General features: G+C 39.5%; 1 protein-coding gene across 1 annotated transcript in view; it reads right to left on the bottom strand.

The window, feature by feature from the left end:
* Positions 1 to 4,658: 4,658 nt before the first annotated feature.
* Positions 4,659 to 26,698, bottom strand: part of LOC145978340 (tubulin alpha-1C chain-like) — a 167,055-nt gene continuing 145,015 nt past the window's right edge. The window contains exons 9-10 of the mRNA XM_083110926.1: positions 18,991 to 19,180; positions 4,659 to 7,363 (exon numbers count right to left, since the gene is read on the bottom strand). Coding sequence (XP_082967052.1) covers positions 7,260 to 7,363; positions 18,991 to 19,180 — 294 coding nt within the window. The 3' untranslated portion in view covers positions 4,659 to 7,259. The remainder of the gene's footprint in view (positions 7,364 to 18,990; positions 19,181 to 26,698) is intronic.

The following is a 26,698-nucleotide window of genomic DNA, read 5'->3' as shown; positions in this document are numbered from 1 at the left end:
AGTAGTGTCACTCAGCGCCTCATAGCGGATTATTACAAAACTTTTCAGGAGGATGTCAGTGCACCGGTTCTCCTGCCTTAGATGAAGATCTGCTTATGTATCTTTATCCGTAATTATACTGTGTTCTTAGTGACGCATAGATCATACAGAAGGATGTGTGGCATGTTCTCCAATGTTCGTGTTATTTCAAGTTAAAAATGCAGTGGGATGTTTAGGATTGCAGAAAGATATGCAAATAATATATCTGACAATGCATAAAATGAGGAGAATATGTTGAAATCTGCTTGTAATGACAAAATAAGAAAAGCTATAATTTATATGATTTCAAACTAAAAAATCTCACAATCATATCCTTTGCGACAATTCAAACAAGAAGATAAAATTTAAAGGAAATCTTGAACGATGACGTGAAAAGCGAATTGTAGCTGTAAATAGTCATTTCCTCTGATTTTGTAGAAGTGAGAATACATAAATTGTCTCTCTATCTACAAAAAATATTATTTGGACGACTGAATCTTTTTCTGTCACATTATTTGATGAGGTAAGAGGAGTACAATTTGGATCAAGGTATTTAGGGGCTGCTGCACCACCAGTGACGGAGATTGGGTTCCAAAACCGGGGGGCAAGGTGCCAAAACTGGGGTGGGGGCAAATACAGTATATTTTCCTTTGTAGATAAGATTTAGCATAGTGTGGGGGGGCAACTGCCCCCTCGCCCCCCCAATCACCGCCATTGTGCACCACTATTCCAAATATTTGGGGGTACAGTGTACTCCCGCTCCTCCTCCACTGTCCATGTTTATTGTCGCAACTAACCTTGGAAGGTAAAAAGTCACTTACATTAGAAAAACTCAATGCACCTCCCATTAAAAAGCATATACATTTGTTCAAACATGTACGAGGTTTTTGTCTTTATGTACACACTCAATTATATATATAACAGTGCCCTTTGCCTTTTGTTTAAAAGAAACACAGTAGCTGCAGGTACTTGAAACTTACAAATCTGTTTCTGTGCCCTATTTACCTCAGTCATGGTCAGCGCAGCAACTCGTAACAGCTATGATGTGATGGCCAGGAATGACATTGTGTTGTTCTTACCCCGCGTCACACGGAAGGTAACGTAACAGGAACAGAAGACATTCACGAAGTGTCCGAATGTTAAAGCTACGTTCAAATTACCTTGATCCATCTCCTATTGTGTCAATTTGATGTGTTTTCCTAGCTCAGTAGCGCAACCACAGTTCTGTCCTAGCTGAGTCTTTTTCGTTGGAAAACAATAGATGTGTCAAGGTCATTCGGCAGCGTGCGTAGCCATTCACAGTCGCCTGCGTCCACCGACTCTTATCTTTTCGGAAGACACTCAACTTTTGACTGAATTTTGCAGACTAATAAGGCTCTTTCATCTGGACCCACAGCCAGTAAAATCCTCAGTGAGAATTGTGTTTTATCCTGTGCATTTCTGTTTGTGATCGCTTTTTCATCAATTTTATCCTACCACCATTCATAAGCAAATTAAGCCAAATAAATCAACTAATCAACATTAAGGCAAGAAATCTATTATAAACGAGCGTCATGATTCGGATTAGTGAATAGTTTCAATGGAAAGAGCTCATCATGAAATGAATTTGTGGCTGTGGTTGCGGAGCATAATCTATGTTTTACTGACTGTTGACGACAAACAACATGTCGATGGGGACGAATACCCACGACCAGTTATAATTTTCATGTAGGCATTCAGGCCGTTCCTCTCATGTATGAACTGAAGCGAAGCGAACAGATTTGAACCGGTCGCTCATAAATTACTTCCCGTTTGACCAATTTGCCAATACGCCCCTGTGCTGTGCCAACCGATGCCATGCCGACCGTTCACATTGACTTTTCTGCCTAGAGTGCCCTTTCTTAACATAGAAGTTCAAATATGTATTAATGAATGTAACTTTTGATACATCCTAACAAAAATAGTATTGTACTTCCTTCTACATTTATTATACTACATACACATTGTTCATGCCAAAATATCGTGAAGAAATTCAGAAAAATATAACGGGCCAAAATGAATATGAGCACTGTGTGTGTGTGTGGTAATACTATGGGAAATCAGAGGTATTTTAGAGTTAGAGTTAATTGTATATACTGCATTACATACCTTTCATGGTGAAATTTGTGGTTGTTGAGACAAGATTTCTCTCACTAATACCTGCCTGGTCACTAACCCAAGCTTTCGTCCTGAGTGACCCAGCGAATCGGCTAGTATGTATGTTACGACCCGCGTGCCTGGTCAGCCTCGGTAAGCACACAGGTATGAACAACAGACTTATTTTACCACGAATCGATTACAGATTTATCAGCTAGGAATCGATAAGGAAACAACATTTCTCCGAACAAGTTGGAATCTAGGAAGACAACGTTTGTTCCAAGAGGTTTATGTCAAGCAAGACAAGCTTTGTTTGAACAGGCTGGAGTGCAGGACAACAACTGTTTGTTTGAACAGGTTCGAGTGCAGGACGACAATGTGTGTTTGAACAGGTTGGAGTACAGAACGACAACGTTTGTTTGAACAGGTTGGAGTACAGAATAACATTGTTTGTTTGAACAGTTTGGAGTATAGAACAACAACGTTTGGCTAAACAGGTTGTAGTACAGAATAACATCGTTTGTTTGAACAGGTTGGGGTGCAGGACGACAACGTTTGTTTGAACAGTTTGGAGTACAGAACGAAAACGTTTGTTTGAACAGGTTGAAGTGCAGAATAACATCGTTTGTTTGAACAGTTTGGAGTGCATGACGACAACGTTTCTTTCAACCGGTTGGAGTACAGGACAACAACGTATCTTTGAATATGTTGGAGTGCAAGACGACAACGTTTGTTTGAACAGTTTGGAGTATAGAACAACAATGTTTGGTTGAATAGGTTGTACTACAGAGTGACATCGTTTATTTGAACAGGTTGGAGTGCAGGACGACAACGTTTGTTTGAACAGGTTGGAGTAAAGAACGACAACGTTTGTTTGAACAGGTTGGAGTACAGAATAACATCTTTTGTTTGAACAGGTTGGAGTGCAGGAAGACAACGTTTGTTTGAACAGGTTGGAAATCAAAACGACAACGTTTGTTTGAACAGGTCGGAGTGCAAAACGATAACGTTTGTTTGAACAGATTGGAGTACAGAGTAACATAGTTTGTTTGAACAGGTTGGAGTACAGAACGATAACGTTTGTTGTCAAGATCCTCTTCGGGAAACCACGTCAGACCGTGGTTGATCTTGACAGCTTCTGTCCCTGAAATTTCGAAGCCAGCGACGACATGTGCTATCGTCAACTGCATCTGCCCTGCCCCATACACTAAAGAAAGGCTTATAACAATTACTTTTCATTAATTTTTCCGTCATAATTATTATTTTTAAACGAATTTTAATTAATTACAATGTTTTAAAAAATATTTTTAAATATTTTCTAGTATCTTTTACTATATACGCCTCTTCTGAATTTTACGATTTTACGTATTGTTTCCACGCAGTGATAATAAATAATTGACTGTTACTTTACTCCCACCTAGTGGATCATTTTCATTTCATATGAATATTCTGGAGACATAAATATACTATTACTGAGTAATAGGAATATATATCTCGTTCAATTAGCAAATACCTTCACACACTGGCGTAATTTTTTCGAAGCAGACTTGAATTTTGAAGGTGGATTTTACCTACATAGCTGCGTTATATACAATTTATAATTGCCATCGTCTTAAAGGATCTTCAAAAACAAAAATAATAGAATCGGGAGTCATTATGAGGCAAGGATTCAGTTGCCACTTTGTTTTTCCCCGAGTTTTCATTTGAATATTTTGATTTGATCAAACTTTTGGGAGGGGCTGTAGCACCATCAGACCCCCTCTGCGTACGCCAGTACCCTCACATAACTCGAACTTTATTATTAAGCACTTATGAAACTTTCAGTCTTTTTTGTGTCGTTTCATAAGCCAAAGGTGGCCAAAATGACAGGAACAGTAATGTGATTATTTTACTAAAGGAATATCCAGGTTTAAGCCTTTGCAATCACAAATGCTTCTCTTCGGTTCGGCACAAAGCACACAAAATCTGTCCACTCGTTCTCAATGTTTTGATACATTTTTTAGTAGTTAGATCCACTTTGCCTTTTGTAAAAACTTCCTCATACATTTGTACTCATTATATTCATAACACCCGTGAATATCCAGTATTTACTGTTTATGGCGAAGTAGTTTCAAAAAGAAAAGTCATTCTCAATCCCAAGGGCTCACTCACTATCTGGCTTTATATGTACGTTTGCTACAAGTTCAATGTATTGAAATGTGCATAAAAACAATAAATTTAACTTTTGTTTTGGTTTATGTCGTTTTCAGTGTTAGTACGCCCGGTGGACATTAATTATCCAAAGCAAATAATTTCCTCTTAAATGTACTAGGAACCGAGAAACTCTTAACAAATAAGTAAGCTCAGATACTAAGACATATTTGTTGTTTTATTGTACAATCAAAAAACCTAATGTAACCCGGGAAGTAGATTGTAATTACAACCTACATTTGTCTCTGACTGTACAATGAGTTCAAATATCTTATTGTAAATAAAATAATTAATTGTTTGTATGTAGTGAAAATACGTACACATAGGTAATTTAAACATAATATTTATTTTAACACCATTCATATAGTTTTCCACATGTTATATCTCAAATATACAAGTACAACAATCACAATAAATTACAGTGAAAGTTTAACAAACTTTAAAGATACAAAATATAGAAACTTAATTTTTCTGCAATATTGGACGGAAATTCTTTTAGGATATTTGACAGTATTGTGAATACTTTATCACAAGTTTGCTCCTGATATTATCTGTCATAATTTAAAATTTTAGACAGATTGAAAGGGATATTGCATCAACAGTATATTGTTTCAACTGCATTTGCATGTCTATTAGGTAATATATTGCAAAACAACTTCATCACATAAATTATAAGGCGATATTAAATTGCAGAGTTTTGACGGACTCCATTATGTGAGACATTTTTCAACTTAAGTTAGATGTATACACAAATTCTATGTTTTGCAATAAATATGTATCACAGAATGCAATATAAATTGAAATCTATGCAGCAACATGAACCGATACATACTCATCCTAAATAAGCTAGCAACTATAAATGGCTAATATAAAGATTTATGTTATTTAGTAATTGTATTTTACAAACTATTGCTGGGAAATCACACACATAAACAAATTAACATACATTTTTCGCAGAGTGTGTGGAAAGAGTACTTCGACATAATGTTCTCTATTCAGGTACAAAATATATAATACCTCACATGTATTTTCAACATAAAATATCAACATATCTTTACAAATATATGATTTTGATTAACAATCAACCTATGTTCAAATCATGTAATGCATCTTTAGGAAATTACCATGCTAAAACTAATGACTTACTCTTCTGTTGTTAAATTCAACAATGGACTAAGTCAAGCATATCGCTAAAAATTATATTTATATTTATTTTCGATTAAGATCAATGCTTTATTGTTTTGCAGATAAAGAACAGTAGTTTTATTTAAAAAAGTTATGTGATCTAAATTTATATATTTATATAGGAATATATGAATAAATATTAGGAGTGACTGAAATCTACTTATAGATTTTTGGCAACTCTATTAAGCATACTTTGTAACCAGCAAAGATTTACGAAAAAAATAATGATTTCTTCCTACACTTTTCACTCATCATGTTCTTTTGCATGCATAACCCTGCTAATCCGATTGTGCAAGAGCGGACATGTTATTATATAAATGGTGAATGTACACAAAGCATTCTAAGAAAATATCTTGTTGATATTTAAATTATTTTCTCATTTCAGGTGAAACACCTAGCTCTGTGAATCTATGTCAATGTGTCAATCTATTCAAACTAGAGGTTCACAATTGAAATAAGACACATTAACTTAACTAAGTTAACTTTAAATTCGATTCATATGCACCAGCTATCATATTTGCCGGGTATGCTCTGATTTGTTAGTTTAATTTTGAAGTATCTGATTTAAAGCTGATTTAATAGTACTACATTAAAACACACAAAACGTTTAGTAACAAAGACATATACGTGGAAACTATATGTACATGTAGATTGTGCAGTGTGTGAAACAACTAAAATAAAATAAAATATTACTTGTTTATACTATACTGTTAGATCACGCAGAAAACTATATACATCAAATCAACTTGAACCAAAAACGCATCGATTGATGCAGTAAAGAGTTTTTTTTACCTTTAGCCTTTGCCAAGAATCAGGTAAAAGTTTGATGCATATCATTTGTAAAAGTAACACCAGGGGCTCCATTTTTTGAAAAACATTGGGTAGGCTCGAACGTTTTAGTTATAAGTTCACACACAAAACAATCTCATAAATCCTCTCTTCCTTGTATATTGATATTACTGTACATCAAAAATGCATACTTATTATTATTTTTTAAATCTGTCTTATTGATTTCAATAGGAATCTACCAAGAATCACAACAAATATGTGACAATACAAATAATTATAATAACAGGACAAATTATTGTGTGGACTCGAGCCCCATGAGCTCATACAAGTTGGCGACACTGGATAATGCAAAAGTGCATAAAAATATGCACACTTCTTTCTGTGTCGAACTCTACTTTAATGCATCAGTTGCGTTTTCTGGTGCACTTCCCTACATCTTTCTTAACGATGCACTTAAACAATTGATCTGAGCTGTAGACTTTATGCATTTCTTTTTCAAACGATGCATTTACTTTTATGTGGGTTAGAGTCTGACCGATTACAACACAAAACCTCTAAATATAATATAATATTGAAATAAATAATTTTATCAGATCAAAATATATAACGCTTCATGGCTTTAGTAGATAGCGTTTCTATTCAAAATTAACTTGCTACAATGTAGAAGAACATTAATTGAATAATGATAGGCTTAGTAATACTGTCGTAATGAAGGTCTCTTTGGTAATGTTCTTTGCTTTGATACGATGGACGGAATAAGTTATATTTAGAACAAACGCTGATAAACTTTAATGTTTAGAAATCAGTAGCATATCGAAGTTATTCTAAAGCACAATATATAATGTCGTATATCTTGTCATGTACGCTCCTATATTGTTAATAACCTATACTCTAAATCAAAACAGTCTTCTTATCCATGTATATCACTTGCTTATGGGCAAATTATGTCGTTGTGTTATGTATTAATATTCATCCATATCGTCCTCATCTGAACCTGGATTTTCTTGAACTTCCTGATAGTCAAGTTCTAAAGCTGCTAAGTCCTCTCTGGCCTCGGAAAATTCGCCTAAGGAATATAAAGGATTAGAAATTAGAGATTCATTGTTCTCAAGATCACATCTTCTTCCATTTCAACATTCCATGGGATGGCCTTACATTTCGGCTCTCGTTCATTAGGGTCTATGAAGGTTTACTGTTAGTTGTAGACGCCTCTGGAAAGAAGCGATGCCTTTTTTTAGATATCTAAGACATCGAATTGCCGTGTACTCTACAGTCCCGCAGAATTAACTTGAGAGAAATGGCTGCTCTGTGAGTGATGCAACTGCGCTCGAATTGGCTAGAGCGGGGGAATTCCCGCTGTAACGGGCCAACGGAAACTCTAATGTTCGGGCGCGCGAAATGTTACCAACTGTTGAAAGGACTCACGTGCAGTGACTGGTGAAGCAAGCGGAGTGGCAGTGCATAGAGCTTTCTTTCTGATTTTTTATTTCGTGCATTAGTGAGTGTTCGTGCATAATTGTGTAAGATAGAATACATATAATTTTCTTAGCAAGTCCTCTTAATACAGTGATATTTCCGTTACACAATGTAATTATTTTTAAAATCTTCCGTTGTCAGCTGATTGCCCGTGATTCGCGTGAGAGTCAAGCGTTCGCTGTAGGTTGGTACTCCTGTAGCGGTGCCGGTAGCCGGAAGCCATTTGTCTCAAGTCAATTCTGCGGGACTGTAGGTATATTAACGATCTGCAGCCGGCCTCTGTCGCGGATTTGTAAACGTGATGTGTTAGTCAGAGGTCCCGGATCCAAACCCTAGTTAAGGTACATACATGTATAATTGTGTTTGTCCCAAACCGGTAGGGCGTCTGACTGCCACGCGGGAGAACTGGGTTCAATTCCCGGGGTGGGTGATGTAAGGACGGAATTTTTCCGGCCTTGCCCCAGCATAAAGCGGCTCTGGGGCTCACCCAGCTTCAAATCAATGGGTACCTGGGAGCAATCCTGGGCGATAAAGGCGGCCAGAGCGTGATGCGGATCACATCACCTCCAAAATGGCCTAGAACGAATATATGTGGGACCCTACCCCCAGATCCCCCAAATGTGCTTTCATGGGGAACTTTACCTTGTGTTTGTCCCATCCTCTATTTCATCAGGGGCCTCTCCGATGGTAACGTCGTTTTCCTGTAACCGTTTTCTTTCACTCGGAAAGTCAGAAAATTCCTTGCATGTGGTGAAACACTTTACTTCGGGTACAGCGCCTTGAATAACGTAGTGTGGAAAACGACCCAAGAAACTGGTTCCCCAGACGGATGAGAAACATAGATGGCAGTGCGATCAGTGTCGGTGCTAATTTTCTTATGAAAGTAATGCGGCTTTGTTAGTTTTTGTTATATATTATGTAGATTTGTTTGTCTTGAAAGGCGGTAAGTGAATTGATGGAAACAGTTATATTTGTGGAGTGATTTGCAGTCACGAAATGGCATTAATTTGGAAAGAAAAGTAAAATAAAATGAATCAATAAATAGCATGCGTGCGTAACACAAGAATTGATTGATTTGGTGTTTTACGTCCACTTTATGCACAGTAAGGCTAATCGGGACTGGACCTACAGTTTAAAGTGGGATCCGAACCACTTGTGCCTCCACCGGGTATCGAACCCGGGACCCCTTGATTAGCAGGTGAGGACGCTACCACTGCGCCATCGGGGAGGCTGCGTAACACAAGAAGAAACATCGCAATGTGATTCCGGACGTCACGTCTTGGACTGTGTATTAGAGTTTATTTTTCTATGTTATTAGAATATAAATAGTATACTGAGAGATATTTCATACCGAGGCGACAAACCACAAGTGTCGCTTGAAAGCGAGCAGTCGGAAATCAATGCAGCCTTTCTAACCGTAGGGACACAAGCTCTGACTGCACCGTTTTAGACCAAAGCGACACGCGACAAACGATACGAGGATTTCACACCAAAGCGACACGGGTCATTCGGTCCAAGGCAACTTTCATACCGAAGCGACACATGTTGCTTGGAAAGGAGCAAATCAAGAGCAACATTTCACATCGTAGCGGCATGACGGGAAGCACAGGCCAGCGCTCGGTTGGTGAAATCCTCAAGCGATAAGTGTCGCTTTGGTGCGCAATCTCACTAAAGCAAGACACTCATTGCATCGCGTATGCGCGAACAACAAACCACGGCTACATGTTGCAAGCTATTGAGGAAATGGCCCAGTTTGAGCGACGCAGAAGCGACAAAGCGACACGTGTGGCTTATCGTGTCGCCTAGATCTGTTGTTGTAATGTGGGGTTTATCGTGTCGCCTATCTGTTGTTAGCAAGCAACGCTTGTTAATAGACTGAAGGCACCATGTCGCTTGTCACTTAGTTGGGAACTCCCCCTGTAGCGCGTCGCTTCGGTCTCAGCACCCTTCCTTTAAGGAGCTATCCGACCGAAGTAACAAGTAGCACGCGAATACGCCATATGAACGTGTCGTTTGCTGTTTGGACCCTCATGTGCAATGAATGCTATTTTACAGTCTGGAAGTGTGTGTCACTAGTGTGACAGTGTGAACATCCCGTGTCGCTTGTCCCATTGGTTTGAAAGTTTCCTTACACTCATGTCGATGGCACTAAGAAAGTTTTGTGGGGTTTCATACAATCATCATTATCATCATCGCCGCGATTAGTTTAAAGCGGAAGAAAAGACAGTAAATATCAAAAATACAAATGCTTCAGTGTGTATATCTTTAAAAGAAATGATGATGATGATAATAATAATGAACCTAATTCATACACAAAAATTTAGTTGCCAAGAGCATTCCACGCGTATTTTTTCTCCCGTATTATTAACGAAAGTATGACGATAACAGGACGTGGTCGACTGTCTAGAATGTTCGTTAATATCTTCGCGACCACTGTACCAAATATCATAGCAATTATCACATTCATAGAAATGCTTCATGTAAAAGAATCAGACGTTACAGCGAAAACTCTATTTACTTCCATTATAAGCAGACGAATACCAAGCACCGGGTCCAACACCAGCGCCTCTAGCGGTATCATTTTCGAGTGGAACCAGCCAGAGAGCGCAGAACCGTGCCGTTTTCCACACTACGTTATTCAAGGCGCTGTACTTCGGGCGTACTGCCACACTCGATCGGCTACGAAGGTGAACTTTAACTCAAACATGTGTGCCAATTTATCTGAACAGAAGTGTAAAGCTGTATACAACCCATGGTCTCCAGCCGCCAATGAGGGAAAATTGCTTTGAAAAGGGCCACAGAATTGGTGAAACGAAATATTTGAAATGTGGTAAGATATTCAAGAATCATTACCTAAATGTTAGAACTGAAATTTTTTGATTTATTGAATAATTTGCTATATTTTACTTCGCTTCTTGTGCCACTTTTAGCTAATTTGCGAAGATGGGGATGAGTGATGTTACACACCTGGCCCCCCACACTTTACCTCCGCACCAGAGGTTCGGTGCACTTCGTACTCGGCTCTGATTTGTCTAGGAGTATCTTTCTTTGTACGACAATGCACGTGGGTTGCTATAAGTCAACATAATTATATAATTAACTACAAGAGACAACGGATAACCTTTGCGAAACCTTATTTTAATCAGGGGAATAAATTACCTTGTCCAGCATCTGTGAAATTAAAAACGGAAATTTTGGAATATTTTCTATAGTTTAATTAACGTAAAATTTGAAATATATACAAGTCGTATCCGAACGTTCATTTCTCTAATTATCGGGCCAAAACTCTAATTTTGATGTTGGAAAAATCTATTGTTTGTACACAGGGAATCGAATGAAACGCCCTCCCTTACGGTTATGCAACCTGTAATTTTATATCATCTAGTTTCGCCTGGTAGAGTAGTTCCCGAGAGGAGCAGTGTTTCCAAACCTATAACCGTAGTGTTTCCAACCCCGTATTGGTTGGTTGGTTGTTGATTTGGTGTTTTAAGTCCACAATGCACAGTATGACTAATCGGGACTGGACCTACAGTTTAAAGGGGGATCCGAACCACTTTGTGACTCCACCGGGACCCCTTGATTACAAGGCGACGACGCTACCACTGCGCCATCCAAGCCTGTATTGCTTCGTAGAAGACGAAACCTTCACGTAAACTTCTTCATTCGTGAGTTACATTTGATTTACAGACTCACATTACAGGACACTCATTTCCTGTATTGCATGTTTTCTGGAGCATTTATTTTTCCTTCTGTGGAGAAAATTCTGTTATTATTTTACATCTTATTTTTCGCAGCTTCTCTACCATTTATTGGCTAATCGCAACAATGAGGATGAATGATGACTCGATGAAATTGATAAAAGGACAGTCATAAAGAAACCATGGGGAGCTAGATTCATATTTTTATTATTACTAATATCTTTCTCTTTTTTTACTTTACTTTTGGCTAGTCGCAACGATGAGGATTAGTGTATGATAAAATTCATGAAGGAACACTCATAAACAATCATACCCAGGCCGGGACTCGAACCCGGGAATTTCGGCAGCGAGATCAAAAGCCGACGGCTTACCACGCTCGGGCACAGCGGCGGCCAATTATTATTAGTGATATTGTCTCAAGTAGTGTATTTTTCCACCATATTCTTTCACACAATCATGAAACGGATGAAAATTAAAATGTTAAAATACCTGCCTACGTTGTTTTTTTTAGCTTGCAATATAAAGCCCTACTGCACGAAGCCAAATTGTGGGAATACGAAACAGAACCAAGTTAACATATCTTGACCGTGGAAAGTGTTAATACAAAATCTAGAAAAGAGCCATTTAACAGTTGCCTGATTGCTTTTCCATTTGTTGTATGGGAAGAATTGTCTGAAATGTGTGTGTAGTGGCAGGCAAAAGAGAATACAAAGATCGAATAGAGAGGCAACACTGTCATTGTTCTGCACTGCACAGACCTCGCGTCTCGTCGAGTGGGCGGGGCACTGTGGGTGCGAGCGAGCTGCTGTTGCTTCTGCAAAAAGAACACTCACAAACAACTGAATGACGCTCCGCTTAAAATCTAGTCAATCGAGAAAGGATTTGTTGAGGAAGTGAATTGAAATATAAACGCCAGAATTTGGTCTAAGCCTATAACGGTTACTAGCTATAAGAGCTGATCAATTTTTACATGTGGAATTCCGTAATGAACGAGGCAACAGGCCGCACTCCACACCTTTAGCCTGGTAACACTAATAAATCATCTCATTATATGCGTTCGGTTATGCTGATAGTCATGTTTAATATATTACCTTCAAACATAAACAATATCATGGACTCACTCAGAGGCTGAATTCAATTTTACGCTTTACTTTTCTGAAGATATTGTAGCAATATAATCATTCCGCTCTATTTTCGTATTCTCAATTGAACTCGCACTATTTTTTCCAGAAGTTGAGCCCCCCCTTCCTTCTCCCACCTTAAAAATTCTTGGATGAGAGGCTACAAACTATACTAAAACTGAATTACAGACAATACTTTACGACTCAAAGTGACGTGACCTAGAACGTAGTGAAAAATCACTGGTGCAAAATTCAACGTAATGATGATAAAATGAAGGTAGGAAAATGGATGTGCTAGAAAGTTTTACATACATACACACATTTAGCTCCGTGTAGAAGATATTTCTTCACATTTTTTTCTCACCTTGGCTTCCTTGAATTCACGAAACTGTAAAGCCATGAACGCGTTAACCCCCTATAATCACGGAGTCCCAGGTTCGATTCCTGGTGGAGACACAACTGCCTAGTGGTTCGGATCCAACTTTCAACTGTAGGTCCCACTTCGGGTAGCCTTTTTGAGCATTAAATGGAATTAAAACAAAATTGGAACACGGTAACCCATCACAACACACGCGCAGAGAGCGTTGAACTTAATGACTGACAACTACATCGAACTTTCAGCGAAGCTGGAATAAGGTCTATTTGCCATGCCAAATAGTGTGCATTTTCAGTCTCGTGGTGCCTTCTATACGAAGTGCAAGCAAGTTATCTAAAAAAATTCAAATGTGAGGGTAAGTCGAGCTATGTTTCATTCAATAAGACTCTTCACTTCAAACATATTTTGCTCTATAGCTGTCGATTTCGAATGGGCATCTAAGACTGGTTGCTTAGCGGACCGGATTTGGAAAAAATCACGGACTGTCATAGTTCCAATCACACTACAGACATAGCAAAAATTGTTCGCCTGAAGATGAGAGAAGAGGTGATCTCTTGATATGTCTCCAAATATATAGATAGAATATATAGTCAATCAAAAAGAAAAACAATGGATAATGTCCAATTAAGTCGAAACGCTGTTAGAACCTGTGTTCATTCACAGAGCAGAAGAGTTATTTCGACAAAATCCTGTTTCCCTGCTGGCTGCTTCGGGGAGAAGGGCTTTGTAAAGTTGCCGCTTCTTGCCCAAGCGGTAGACCTAATTCGTTGTTTGGCCACGAGTTCCTTCGTAGGCAAACGCGGCAACAGAGGATCACTGCCATAAAGGTGGTTCCCGCGCCGGCTGAAAGAGCGACGGGAAATTAAAGAACCATTGTGCAGGTGTGTGAAAAAGTAACCATGAGCACCAAGGTATCAATAAGAAAGAATTGGAAACATAAGTTGCATATTGAGATGTGTGTAATTAGTTTTGTTCTGGGATGTAGCAAAGAACATCGGTTAAACCGTGCGGGGTTTCAATACTGTGTCCACCCTCGTTGGATTCAAGCACTGCATCTAGTCGACGAGGCAAGGATTCCACGAGCAGATGTTTGGTCTTCTCCTTAAACTCTCCCAAACATCAAACACGTGAGCCAGTAGAGCTTTCATTGTTCTCAGCTGTCTAGGTTCCCACTCTCACCATCAACGCCCAAATGTTTTCGATTGGGAGACTTCGCTGGCCAATCTACTCTTGAAATTCCTGGGTGCTGATTAAACCAGGTGGTGTTCGCTTTCGATGTATGGACGCTGCTGTTGTCTTGATCGAAAGTCACGTGCGAAATCTCATCTTCAAGGTGTCTCTCTCGCACGCTGGGAAGCATGTGGTTTTCCAGCACTGTGACGTATTCCTGCGAATTCATTCTCGAGGACACTTCAAACAATCCACCTACTCCAGACGAACTGATCCATCCTCACACCGCCACGTATATCCTCCCACTCCTAGCATGGGTAGAAATGTTCTCGGGGCCGTAGCGAGTGTTGTCGTGCCTCCAAACATAAACCTGACCATTTTCGTCAGACGAAAATACTTTCTCGTCGCTCAAAATTACGTTATGCCAAAATTCTTGAGGAGCTGGTAAACTGATCCGTGCTTCGTGATGGAAATGCATCATTGCTTCTTTCTTTGCCGCTCGACGGTGCCGAACTGTTGCAGCATGGCACTCCAGTTTAAACTCTTGGCGAATCTTCGTTGTAGCCATGAAGGGATTGCCTTCGCTCATCTCAATGATGCCTGCATCTTCTTCCCTGGTTGTCTTCCTCGGCCGGCCTTTGTTGGGTCTTGACTTCATTCCTTGGTCCCCTTCTTCCTCGTAACACCGAATCCAACGCCTGACGCATGAATCGTCCACACCAAGGGTCGTAGCAATCTGTAGTGCAGTAGACCAGCCGCACAAGAACATGCGGGAAGTGTAAGGCATGATGAAATGATATCGTAAATGAACATTCGGACCGAAGAGACATACTGCACGTGGCACATGTCTCTTGAAAACACCTTATCATTGTTGCATGTAGAGTTTTCACGCCCATTCCGGTGCAGAAAGTTTCATTTTATTGGTTCCGTTGCAAGTGACATGCTCAAGGCATAGATATGAGTTAAACGGCTGCAGGATCTCGAACGAAGCACCCACCGGGGCTCGAATTAAAGCCAAAGCGTGGTGGCAAAAGGCAACCGTGAAGTTACTGCATCTGAGATTTACGTCAAGCAGGGCCTGCGTGGTGTGTGCAAAGAAACTCACGCTTGCTTTAGGAAATAAGGATACTATTGAATCAATGCAATATAAAAGAGTATATACCGTAAAATATACATTATTATTGACTCATGCATTCCCTGAAAAAAATGCATTGTTATCTCGCACATTTCTGCCCGCAATGAATATAAATGTATAATCTATTAAATTAAGCAGGTGCATGCAGATTTAAAAATATTGATAAGATGATGCAATTGAATTGAATTGAATTGTTGTTTTTTAAGTCCACTTTGTGCACAGAAAGGCTAATTGGGGCTGGACCTACAGTTTATAGTGGGTTCCGAACCACTATGTTCCTCCACCGGGTATCGAACCCGGGACCCCTTGATTAAAGATGACGACTCTACGATTGCGCCATAGGGGAGGCCCTAGTCCTCTTACGGAGATAATTCGTTCGGAGCAATAGAAATGCCCTATCAAAACAATTGGGGAATATTATTTTCAATGTGGATATTTTTCGGAAAATATGTTTCTAACAACAGTTTACCTAAATAGTGGGGACGTGGGGTGAGAGAGAGGGACGGAGTTGGAAGAGAGAGAGAGAGAGAGAGAGGAAAAGCACACAATTTTCTGTTCAGTGCGAACCTTTGGGATTGCTTTTTCATAGCGCACCAAAAACACAATACGTATATCCCAAATACAACCCAAACCTTCAATGGCAAAATTGTGAGTCAATCACTCAACTGGAATAAAAAGTACGGATTTAAATGTAGGAGGCCAGAAGATAGTTATTGCGGTACCATGTGACAAAAAATCCTCTTTGTCCGCGAGAATTGTCATGCCTGAGTGACATGTAGTTTACGTTAGTTGTGAGAGTTGCTTCAATTCCATTGCCTGCCAAGAATAATGATAGCGCTGAAAGCATAAAATACAGAAATGTGCATGTTTGGCGAGCTATGAGAAAAGCATATCCTTGTGTTTTCTTTTCAAAATTTACTAATTTTATGTCAACTTTTACATATAGCCAGCCAATGGCGACAGAGGATGAATGATGCTTCAGGGAAATTGATGAAGATTGAAGAAACAACAAAAAAGAAAAACTCATTATCAGAGGCTAGGACCAAGAACCCTGGCTACGCAGCATGTTATGATATTTAAGTATATCACGGATTGCTGCTAAATCCTTTCCTAGATATTTGTAATGAATGAACCCCCGCCCCCGCTACGAGAAAAAGAAAGACTATAGGATGTGAAACATTCACAATGTAATTGCATTGCTTTACATCGCTCTTGGCTGTATTCCAAATGTAGTAAGAGATCAACGATAAGTTGAATTTTTTTTTTTGTGCCAAGGTATAAGTGTATTTGAGCGCAAGGGCTACCTATTTCATCATTTATAAAGAGTTAACTTCGTCGTTACACTAGCACCAGGCACAAATGCATCAATTTCTATTTCGGTTATTTTACATCACTCTTCTGCCTCTTGAGTTAATCGCGATAATACGGATGAATTATCAATTTATAAAATTGTGACGGGACAAACTCAGTGATACATTCATGCCTGACCAGAGTTCGAATCTGGAACATATGACCTCGCTTCCCTAGAAAGGCTGGCAGAAATGTATCGGAAAAGTGTAGGAGCACCAAGAACCGGTTTCACCCAGCACAGACGATGAAATCATTTACAGCGACTCGCTGTGGCAGTGTTGCTCGTCACCCCCTCCCCCTCACTCGCAGATAGCATAGCCTTCTCAGCAGCCCACCTGCTGATGGAAGAGTGGAACCACAAGCAAAACAACCTGCGCAGACCCTGGACTCCTGTGCACCGTACTCCCTCGAGGAGGGGCGGGGGAGAGTGGACCATGCTTGCAAGAAAAAGCTGGCATCAATTTTACACCACCATACAATAAGATTTACACGGGAAACATTTCCTAACATATTTTCTTGATTCGGACTAAGGGCAAATTAAAAATAGTCAAAGAATTAAATTACTGAAAATATGGAAAAGCGCGATACCGAAATCTGTAATGAGTGCGAAGGGAAAATCGAGAAAAGGAAAAAAAAATTAAGTATAAAAGTATTCGAATAACCAGATTAAGAGAGAAAGTTATCACGGCTCGCACAATGCAAATGAAAAAAGAAACGGGAATACGAATTAAAATATACGACAATCGGAAGTAGGCTGAAGGAAGCAAATTTTAATAAACGTGGAAAGAAAACATCGCTGGTTCGATTCGCGACGGAATATGTTGTTCGAATCCCACTCTACACTGTATGTCCAGATGCATTTACACTTAAAACAAACTTCGTGGAACTTTTTCCACATCAGATGTCGCCAAAAATTTAAAAACAAGAAGAATAACTCTGAAGGAAAAATGCCGAAAGCGTTATTGCAAAATGAAAAAAAAAATCTTCACATATTCGTTCGGAAGTGGTAAAAGAATAATAAAAAACTCAAGCATAAATGTTAATAACACTTGTTATTATTACCAGAGACATTCTCAAAATAAACTTCTTGTCCGTTAAAATCAAATCAAGAGGAAAGCAAGATCTCCACCCGGTCGCGTGAATCTGTGGCTAGATTCAAGAGTTGGAAACACTACGCTTCTCGCGAGCTGCTATTCCTGGCGAAACTAGATGATATAAAATTCCGGGTTGCATAACCGTAAGGGGGGGCGTTTCATTCGATTTCGAGTGTACCTGGATGCTTTACATTTCATGAATTACATCGGGAGTACGCTTGTCACAAGGTAGACTCGCGTTACTCCAAGAAACGTCTTAACAGGCGCGAGGTCGCCTGACGTGTACATTTCTCAACCTCCACGGTGACAAGGCACTAGGCTGCCCGGCGCACCGTAATTACTTCAAAATAACATCCAGTACAAACTACCCTTTTACCTGTAAACTGGACACCAAGGCACTAGCTTTCTCGGCAATCTCTTACAGCATCCGTTTCGGGAGACCTGTCCTCCGGTCCTAGCTGACCGAAGCAAAAACAGCCTCTCCCATCCAAGTCTCAGTTCCAACAGCCGACCTCCCCCACTCTCATCTGGGAGTTTATATACGTTTTGTTGGCGTCTGTTGCCAACCGCCCTTCTTTCAAAATTTTTAATCTTTAACAGCTAAACTGCCCGCCTTTCTTTTGAACGTTCGAAACACGAAGAAGGAACAGAGAGCTACATGGTATTTATACATGGAATAATACGAACCTAAAAATGCATAATAAATTGATTTACACTAATCATACATATATATGTTTATACACTTGATTACCCAATTGATTAACATATTAATAAATATTTCAATAAGAAAAAAAACACTGTTGCCCTGACACGGGGGCAGGGTAACAGTGATGATGTGATGAAATTGATGAATGGACACTCACCAACATCCATGCCCAGCCCGGGATTCGAACCTGGGACCCCTGGCGTCGTAGCGCGATGTGCTAACCACTCTTTTTTTTTTTAAATACCCCCTACACGGAGGTATCCCCCACCATTCACTCTTTTTCTCACTTTTACACTTTTCAATTCTTACATTTTTCTTTGTTTCTTATCAACTGGACGAACACAAATACCCATGCCTTACCCTGGACTCGAACCCAGAACCCCTGGCGTTGTAGCGCGCTCTGCTAACCACTTCGCCACGGAGGTCGACATCCACTCCGCCACAGGAGCTGGCAGAACTGAACTTTATCTATTGGTCCTCCACGTACATAAATCCGGACCTGAGTATCTGTTTACATAAAATTAACCTCAAAACACTTCACCAGAAAGAAGAAGTAACAATATTCACCTTCTTCCATTCCTTCGCCGACGTACCAATGAACGAAAGCTCTCTTGGCGAACATGAGATCGAATTTGTGGTCTATCCTCGCCCACGCCTCCATGATGGCCGTTGTGTTGCAAAGACTGCACACCGCCCTCTCCACCTTCGCCAGGTCACCACCTGGAACCACAGTAGGTGGTTGATAGTTGATGCCAACCTAGAATGAAACAAACCTAATGATATCCCACGTAAATGTAATGAAACTTCTACAGTAAAATATAGAAAAACATCACAACACCCACTGAAGCAGTGGTTCTCAATCTTCGAGAACCTTGGCCCGCTAAATTAGTTTCTTAAATTCGATGCCCCGATCCCAAGCATTTCACTCGTAAATAACTGTATACATTAATATGTACACTTGACATACAATATTTATAAAAACATTTTGGTACAATCATAAAGAGTGATAGTTCTATTATGTCCAGGCTTGTAGACAAATGCAAAATTAAGTTCAAATATATTCCCTCCACAATAAGATCACGAAACCATGGAGTTCTTTTTGAATGGCCCAGTATATTGCAGCTGAACATAAAAACAGATGCATCGTATTGTAGTTTCTTGCTCCAACTTCAGCAAAAGAAAAAAGAAGTATTCACACATGTACGTGTAATATTTATACATAAGTAGGCTATGTACAGAGAGTTGAGGATGACTGTTGTTTATATGGAGTATTTTGTACTGTTAATATGAATAGTAATTCTGGGATATTGTTCAACTAAACAATGGCTTAGGAATAAAAAATGATACAATTATTGTATTTTATTTGACAAAGAATTCGTGCCTAAAAGTACTTTTGTAAGCTTATTCGATGTAACAGAATGCAAGATGTATGTAATTGGTAATTTCAATACCGTAGTAAAGAATTAACTGAGTACCTTTTAGCTGGTGTTAGTTAGTCTCCCGAGAATTTGAAACCGAAATCCCCCTCCCTATTTATTTCAGGTTGGTGCCATCACTGCTTGACTAAAATAAAAACACCAAAGTTGCTTTCATGAAGATACGAGAATTACATTGTCTAACAATTCCACCACGATCAGCTTCCTGTAGGGTAATAATGGTAACGTCATCGCATTGTAATCAAGGGGTTGCAGGCTCGATACCCGGCGGAGGCACCCAGAGGTCCAGATCCACTTTAAAATGCAGGTGCAGCCTTGATTAGGCTACCTGTGCAGCGTTCTTGGTCCTCTATTATTTGTATTATATCTGGATAATCTTACAGACCTCTTTAATTCCCACATCCATGGGCGTATATATAGTTCAAGTAAGGGGTCAACTCTTGGTATGATTAGGGTTGCTATATTTCATAAGTAAAATCCGGGACACTGCTGATCGGAAGCTTTTTGGGGAGCGAAGGGGGGGTTGCTGGATCCGATAAAGGTATGTGTATGTACATATCCATTATCATATTCTTTACACTTTTTAAAAAGAAACAGAAATGTACTTCGATGTATATCATTAATCTTGCAATTTCTTTTCGGTGCTATAATGAACTAAGCTGCTATCTCACAATGTCGAATCTTTGTTTGAGAACTGCGGACTGAACAGTGCGGCCTCCCAAGCACTGACTGTTTACAGTAAACAGCTTACTATGAAATGGAAGAGATTTGCTACTGAAATTCAGTGCTGCTAGCAGACGGCGGAGCTATCGTGAAGTCAAATATCTTTGCAGCATCTTCTTGTAACTCAATAACTCTTGTACTATCGAGAGGGAGCGGTTCAATGTACAGTTAGATCGTTTAGTAAAATGAGCGTTTTAATATTACGCATTTAAATATAAATCAAGTTGAGGAAAAAATTATAGTCTTAATCATTTCCTCTTTCCCACACTGCTCCAATGAATGAGGAATAGCCATTTCACATTTTTGGAATAAGTTGCAATTTTGCAATGTGTTGACTGTATTCAGAGAAACGTGAGTTCAATTCTACTACAAAATGGTCCAAAAAAGAACAACGAAGGTTTACCTTGTAATATTCTTTTGTGCTCTCAGCTGGTGCAATGTTCCCTCATATTTGACTGCTGGGTGTTCTATGTCTCTTCGTTTATTCATCATGGTCTCTAAGTAGTTTCTCTACTTTAGATTAAATTTCATTAGAGTTCTCAGAACTCTCTATCTCTCCTTTTTATTATTATTATTATATATTCGTATATATAATAATATCTCTATTAAAATACTGTCATGTTCACAGTACTGATCAGTCCACCTTTTGAGGTGACCAACATAATCTTGCACTGCATGAAAACAATATGGTTAGAACAAGTGGAAATGTTTCAAACACCCCACATGTTCCACAGTTACTCAGTGAAGAGCTTGCTGAAATATTTCTCTTCCAGTAAATTGTAGTCTGTAAAGTTTCTACAATTAGTGAATACATTTCCACAACTCACGCTACTTAGTACTGATACTTTTCTGTTCATCTTGTGTCAAACAACTTGAGAATGTTACTGTGTTTCCCTGCTTTTCTTGCACTGCGTTTTTAAAAACCAAATTCCTTTAAGAAGACCCGAGGGAAAAAATTATAACTGATGCAGTTTCTTATCGCGGACATTCCGAAGCTATCAGGTAATTTGAGACATTGGTCTGCAGTCCCATCTAGTGTGTGGAATTACGTAATTTCCTTCCCATCCGTATCCCGTCCTATATGTCTCGAATTTAGGAGAATTAAATAAGTCAGAAGAAATTTTTATGAAAAACCGGAGTAGAGTAGTGGCACGGGTTCGGCAACCGAAAATGGGGCTCGATGGGGCTCGCCTTAATGGATTTCTCTCGTAAGGCATGAGCCCCATTTTCTCGCAGTGTTGCCAGCTCACCCCAAGAATATTCCACCATGATATTTTACAGACGAAACTAACCTATGAATGGGAGTTGGCAACACTGGCAACATTAATTGCGGTTCAATATTGCCAACTCACCCTAAGAATATTTCACCATGATATTTTACAGGCGAAGCTAACCTACAAATGGGCAACACTGACTAGTGGAGGTGGCCGGGTTCTGCAATATTAATTGCGGTTCAATATTGCCAACTCACCTTAAGAATATTCCACTATATGATATTTTACAGGCGAAGCTAACCTATGAATGGGAGTTGGCAACACTGGCAACATCAATTGCGGCTCAATATTGCCAACTCACCTTAAGAATACTTCACCATATGATAGTTTACAGACAAAACTAACCTACGAATGGGAGTTGACAACACTGGCAACATCAATTGCGGTTTAATATTGCCAACTCACTCTAAGAATATTTTACCATGATATTTTACAGGCGAAGCTAACCTACGAATGGGCAACACTGACTAGTGGAGGTGGCCGGGTTCTGCAACATTAATTGCCAGTGTTGCCAACTCACCTTAAGAATATTCCACCATATGATATTTTACAGGCGAAGCTAACCTACGAATGGGAGTTGGCAATACTGATTAGTGGAGGTGCACGGGTTCAAGAACATCAATTGCCAGTGTTGCCAACTCACCCTAAGAATATTTCACCATGATATTTTACAGACGAAGCTAACCTACGAATGGGCAACACTGACTAGTGGAGGTGGCCGGGGTTCTGCAACATTAATTGCCAGTGTTGCCAACTCACCTTAAGAATATTCCACCATATGATATTTTACAAGCGAAGCTAACCTACGAATGGGCAACACTGACTAGTGGAGGTGGCCGGGGTTGCGTCCGAATCAGCAGCAGATGTCACCTGCACCGTTACATCCGGGGACTCAGCTAATTTTTGTTGTCTGAATTTGCGGTAGACGTGGAGTCGGAGGGAAGAGCAGAGAGGCGCGACAGATGCACGCTTGAACTCGCTGTGATGCTGCGCTTGGCAGCCATATTCTAATTTTTATTTTGTACAGGCAACATTTACTGATTAGAGGATGTAAAACTCAGTTATATTTTAATATTTTATCGATAATGAATGCAGAAAAATTGAAAATGATAAAATAGCGTGTTATATTTTTAATATGAGTAGTTAGGTGGAAATTATTTGTTTGTTTGCGCCCCACGCAGTGGGTGAAGTTCGGACTGTCACCTGGCGGGAAAAGTGACAGGCGTACTACAAGGGGACATGCAGATTCAAACGACTTGGACGTGACTTCGACGGCACGCGAGAGCAACGGGGAGAGAACGGGATGGAGCGCTTGCCAATCCGGACACGGCTTTTGTAAACCTCTCTCTCGGGAACGATGTGCCACACACACACGCGCGCGCCTATTTATCTATCATGGGTAGATCATGTTCTGCGCATTTATTTGTTGCGCTGACACAGTGTGATGAGTAAATGCTTTTTCTTATTTTTGAAGTATGAATGCATTTTATCGTAATCTTCCAAGTCTCGGGGACACCAATGTTTGTATATCGCGATTTTTGTAAACCTCTCTCGGGAACAATGTGCCACACACACACACACACACACACACACACCAACATTGCTGTAAGATGAGGAGGGAGAGAGACCTATAGCTGGCAACAGTGGTGAGCGAATACGTATTATTTCCAAGTCCCGGGCGCCAATGTATATCGGGATTTTTGTAAACCTCTCTCGCGGGAACGATGTGCCACACATGTGTGCGCGTGCTTCTTATTATTTTTGTATTGTGATGCAAACAAACAAATAATAATTTTTTTTATTTTTTAGGATTTCTGGCCTCTATAACCTCGCCAGGGTGCGTGGGTGCTCAACACCAGTTCTAACGGTCATAGCTATCAAAAGCCTAATGCCTCTGTAGAGTTTTGTGAGTTATTATTTTTTTTAATTTGCGCATCGAACTAACTTATATTGGATTTTGATCGTAGTGTGCAGTGTTAATTTGATCAGAGGTGCCTTATTGGCTGGATTGTTGTTATTCTTCAGCACTGTTGAGGTGAAATCCAAATTGTACATGTGCTTGTCGAAATGTTTTTGTATGCGTGGAAGAGTGTGCTTGGACCAGTAGGGAAATTTATTTTTCGCACCGAGGTCTGTCGCGAAAGTCTTCGTGCTTGAATTATGCGAGAGAGTTGTTGTCGAAGATTTGTCCAATAGGAGTTGGCAACACTGACTAGTTGCTTCACAATTTTTTTGTTTTTTAAATATATGATATTTCACAGGTGAGGCTAACCTACAAGTTACAAGTTGACGGCGTAATCTTCTATAAGATGATAAGTATGCAATAAGATGAAGAAGATGCTAACTGGCAATAGCGGTGTTAATGTTTCTAGCTTTCTACCCCCTCTCACCGGGCTTCCTCCCTCTTATGGTGCAGTGGTATTTAAGGATTCGATACTTGCACAAGTGGTTTTTGAAACTGTAGGTCCACCCCTGATTAGTCTTACTTACAGGGGACTCTTGTAAACACTACGAGGACGAAAAAAAGCATATTTTTGTTTTTCTACATGTATGTATGTATGTAATGCGATTTGTGTGGGGGTCAAAATTTTGAATTTACGGCTTAATTAATCTGCATGAATGCTTAATGTTTGATTTTTCTTATTTCTAGTTTGATATGAGATATACACAATTTTATTTTTTGAAGTACAGTTAATATTACCTAGTTTGGGTTAAGCTGTAACATACAACTAGCGATCGACACGACCACCTGACACACAGACAGAGAGAGTGTGAGTAAATTCAAAGTGTGATTTATTGTGAACTAAACTAACCTCACTTACCTACCTACATATAGTCTTACAGGTAACTCAAAAAGCAGAAAGTAGTACATAGCATGACAAGTCGATCTATCGTAAACTAAACTAACCTCACTCCCCCACTCACATATAACCTTACAGGTGACTCAAAGGCAGAAAGGCAGCTATATCACTTGTAAGGGTCAACACACAAGATTTATTGCAAACTAAATTAACCTACGACATAAGCCATGGACACATCTTCCAGATAGGGTATAAGCAACTCACCTTTTGCAATTGTATAACGGGGAAAATTAACCTACAGCTGGCAACACTGTTTGAGTTGCTTTCGACGAGCCAAACTCAAATAGGCTAAAGCTAATCTTCTACAGCTAGAAGCTTGAAACATATACCCTCGCAGAGTATGCCAACTTACCTTATGTAAAAATATTACCTAGTATGGTTAAGCTGTGACATACAACTAACGATCAACACGACCACCTGACACACATATGGAGAGAGTGAGACAGCTTATACGCAATATATTCCTACACATGTACTGGGTTTAAAAGGTAATTTGCAACAACTATTTCATTCATTCCCTATCAAAATCTTCTAACCACATGTTTTTGACACTTGCTGTCAGAACATGGTGGTTTTAGACTGTAAATTCAACCCGATTATTCTATTTGTGCATGATGCCTGCATTTGGAATATTTTATTCTTGGCATACGGTATTTTGCGTGCTCCAGTAACCTTGCGCTCGATTCACGGAAGCTATGACGTGTATTTCCTGTTTCGCGAACATGCGAGAATTTTTCACAATAGATAATATATTGCAAGAGCGAGTTGTTTGTGTATATAAATCTAGTTTTGGAAATAGACATGAATATAATGTCAAAAATTATTGCATAACTTAAAAATATTGATATTTATTGCACTAGCAAAGGTAAATGTGGAATGTCCCGGCCCCTCAGCTGTTAGGTTAAACACCATAAAAATTTTATTACTGATAGCAAGCATTCTCATATCGACAAAACAGATCTAGTAATGAGCTGTCTTGCAAGTCTCCTGAGTGAAGGAATATGATGCCACTATAAACTGTAAACAAGATATGCAGTCCCTCGCATGAGATGTACGAGGCTTATGAACCTCGACCTATAGAGTTGTACAATGGATGTTTTTTTTTTTTTAAGCATAGCGGTGTGTTTTCGTTTATTTCAATGTCATCGAGCGGGTATGTAAAGAAGGGGAGAGAAAAAAAAGGAGGAGGGGTTATAACGGATAATTCATATTTCGATTTCAATATTTTTGCTAGTCACGATTCACCTGCTATCTAGAAGGACACTGGACGAAGGCTAAAAGCGAGTGAAGGAGAGAAATGTTATTTTTTTTATCTTTTTGATTGTGTGTGATGAAATAGTTTTAGATAATAATAGTAGGCTAATAGAATTGTAGAAAACGGCTGTATCGTGATGTGAGGCTGAAAGTAATTTCGAAAGCAGTCTCGGGCATCTTCGCGTTCAGCCAACAAGGAAAATGCACATGGAGGGCGTAACGGTATTGTCCATGGATGGTTTTTCTGAATAAACATACATATCAGTTTTTGCAGTCTCCAGATGGGACCGGAGCTTTTGTTTTGGTTGGACAAGGGGGTTCAGATAAATACATGGACATCAAAATAAAAGAAAAAAAATTTACTCCACTGCTCACATGTATTGAGTCTTCCAATAACACACCTCGCGGGGGCGTACCTACATGTATGCAAAATATAGTTAATGTCTTATTTCTCGAACCTGTGGTCTGTAGATTTGCTTTTGTTGGCAACAGAAACAGAAAAAATGGCACCATGTTATTGAATACTGATATGGGTGTACTGTAATCATAACAATTTTTCTAGTTAAAAATCTATGTCGAAAAGCAATGTTGGGTGACTTGTCTGTGTTGGGTCTTATTAACAACTTCACAGCTGTACCTGCACAACTCATCGACTACAAGGCAACAATGTTAGGAAATGTGTGCGTGGCTCCGAGAATACAATTTAAAATCACTAATGTGGCATGAA

Source organism: Lepisma saccharinum, chromosome 24 (genome assembly GCF_977018435.1).
Source record: "Lepisma saccharinum chromosome 24, izLepSacc3.1, whole genome shotgun sequence".
NCBI classification, from domain to species: domain Eukaryota; kingdom Metazoa; phylum Arthropoda; class Insecta; order Zygentoma; family Lepismatidae; genus Lepisma; species Lepisma saccharinum.
Note: the sequence above shows the minus strand (reverse complement) of the source record. Positions and strands in the feature narration are given on the sequence as shown.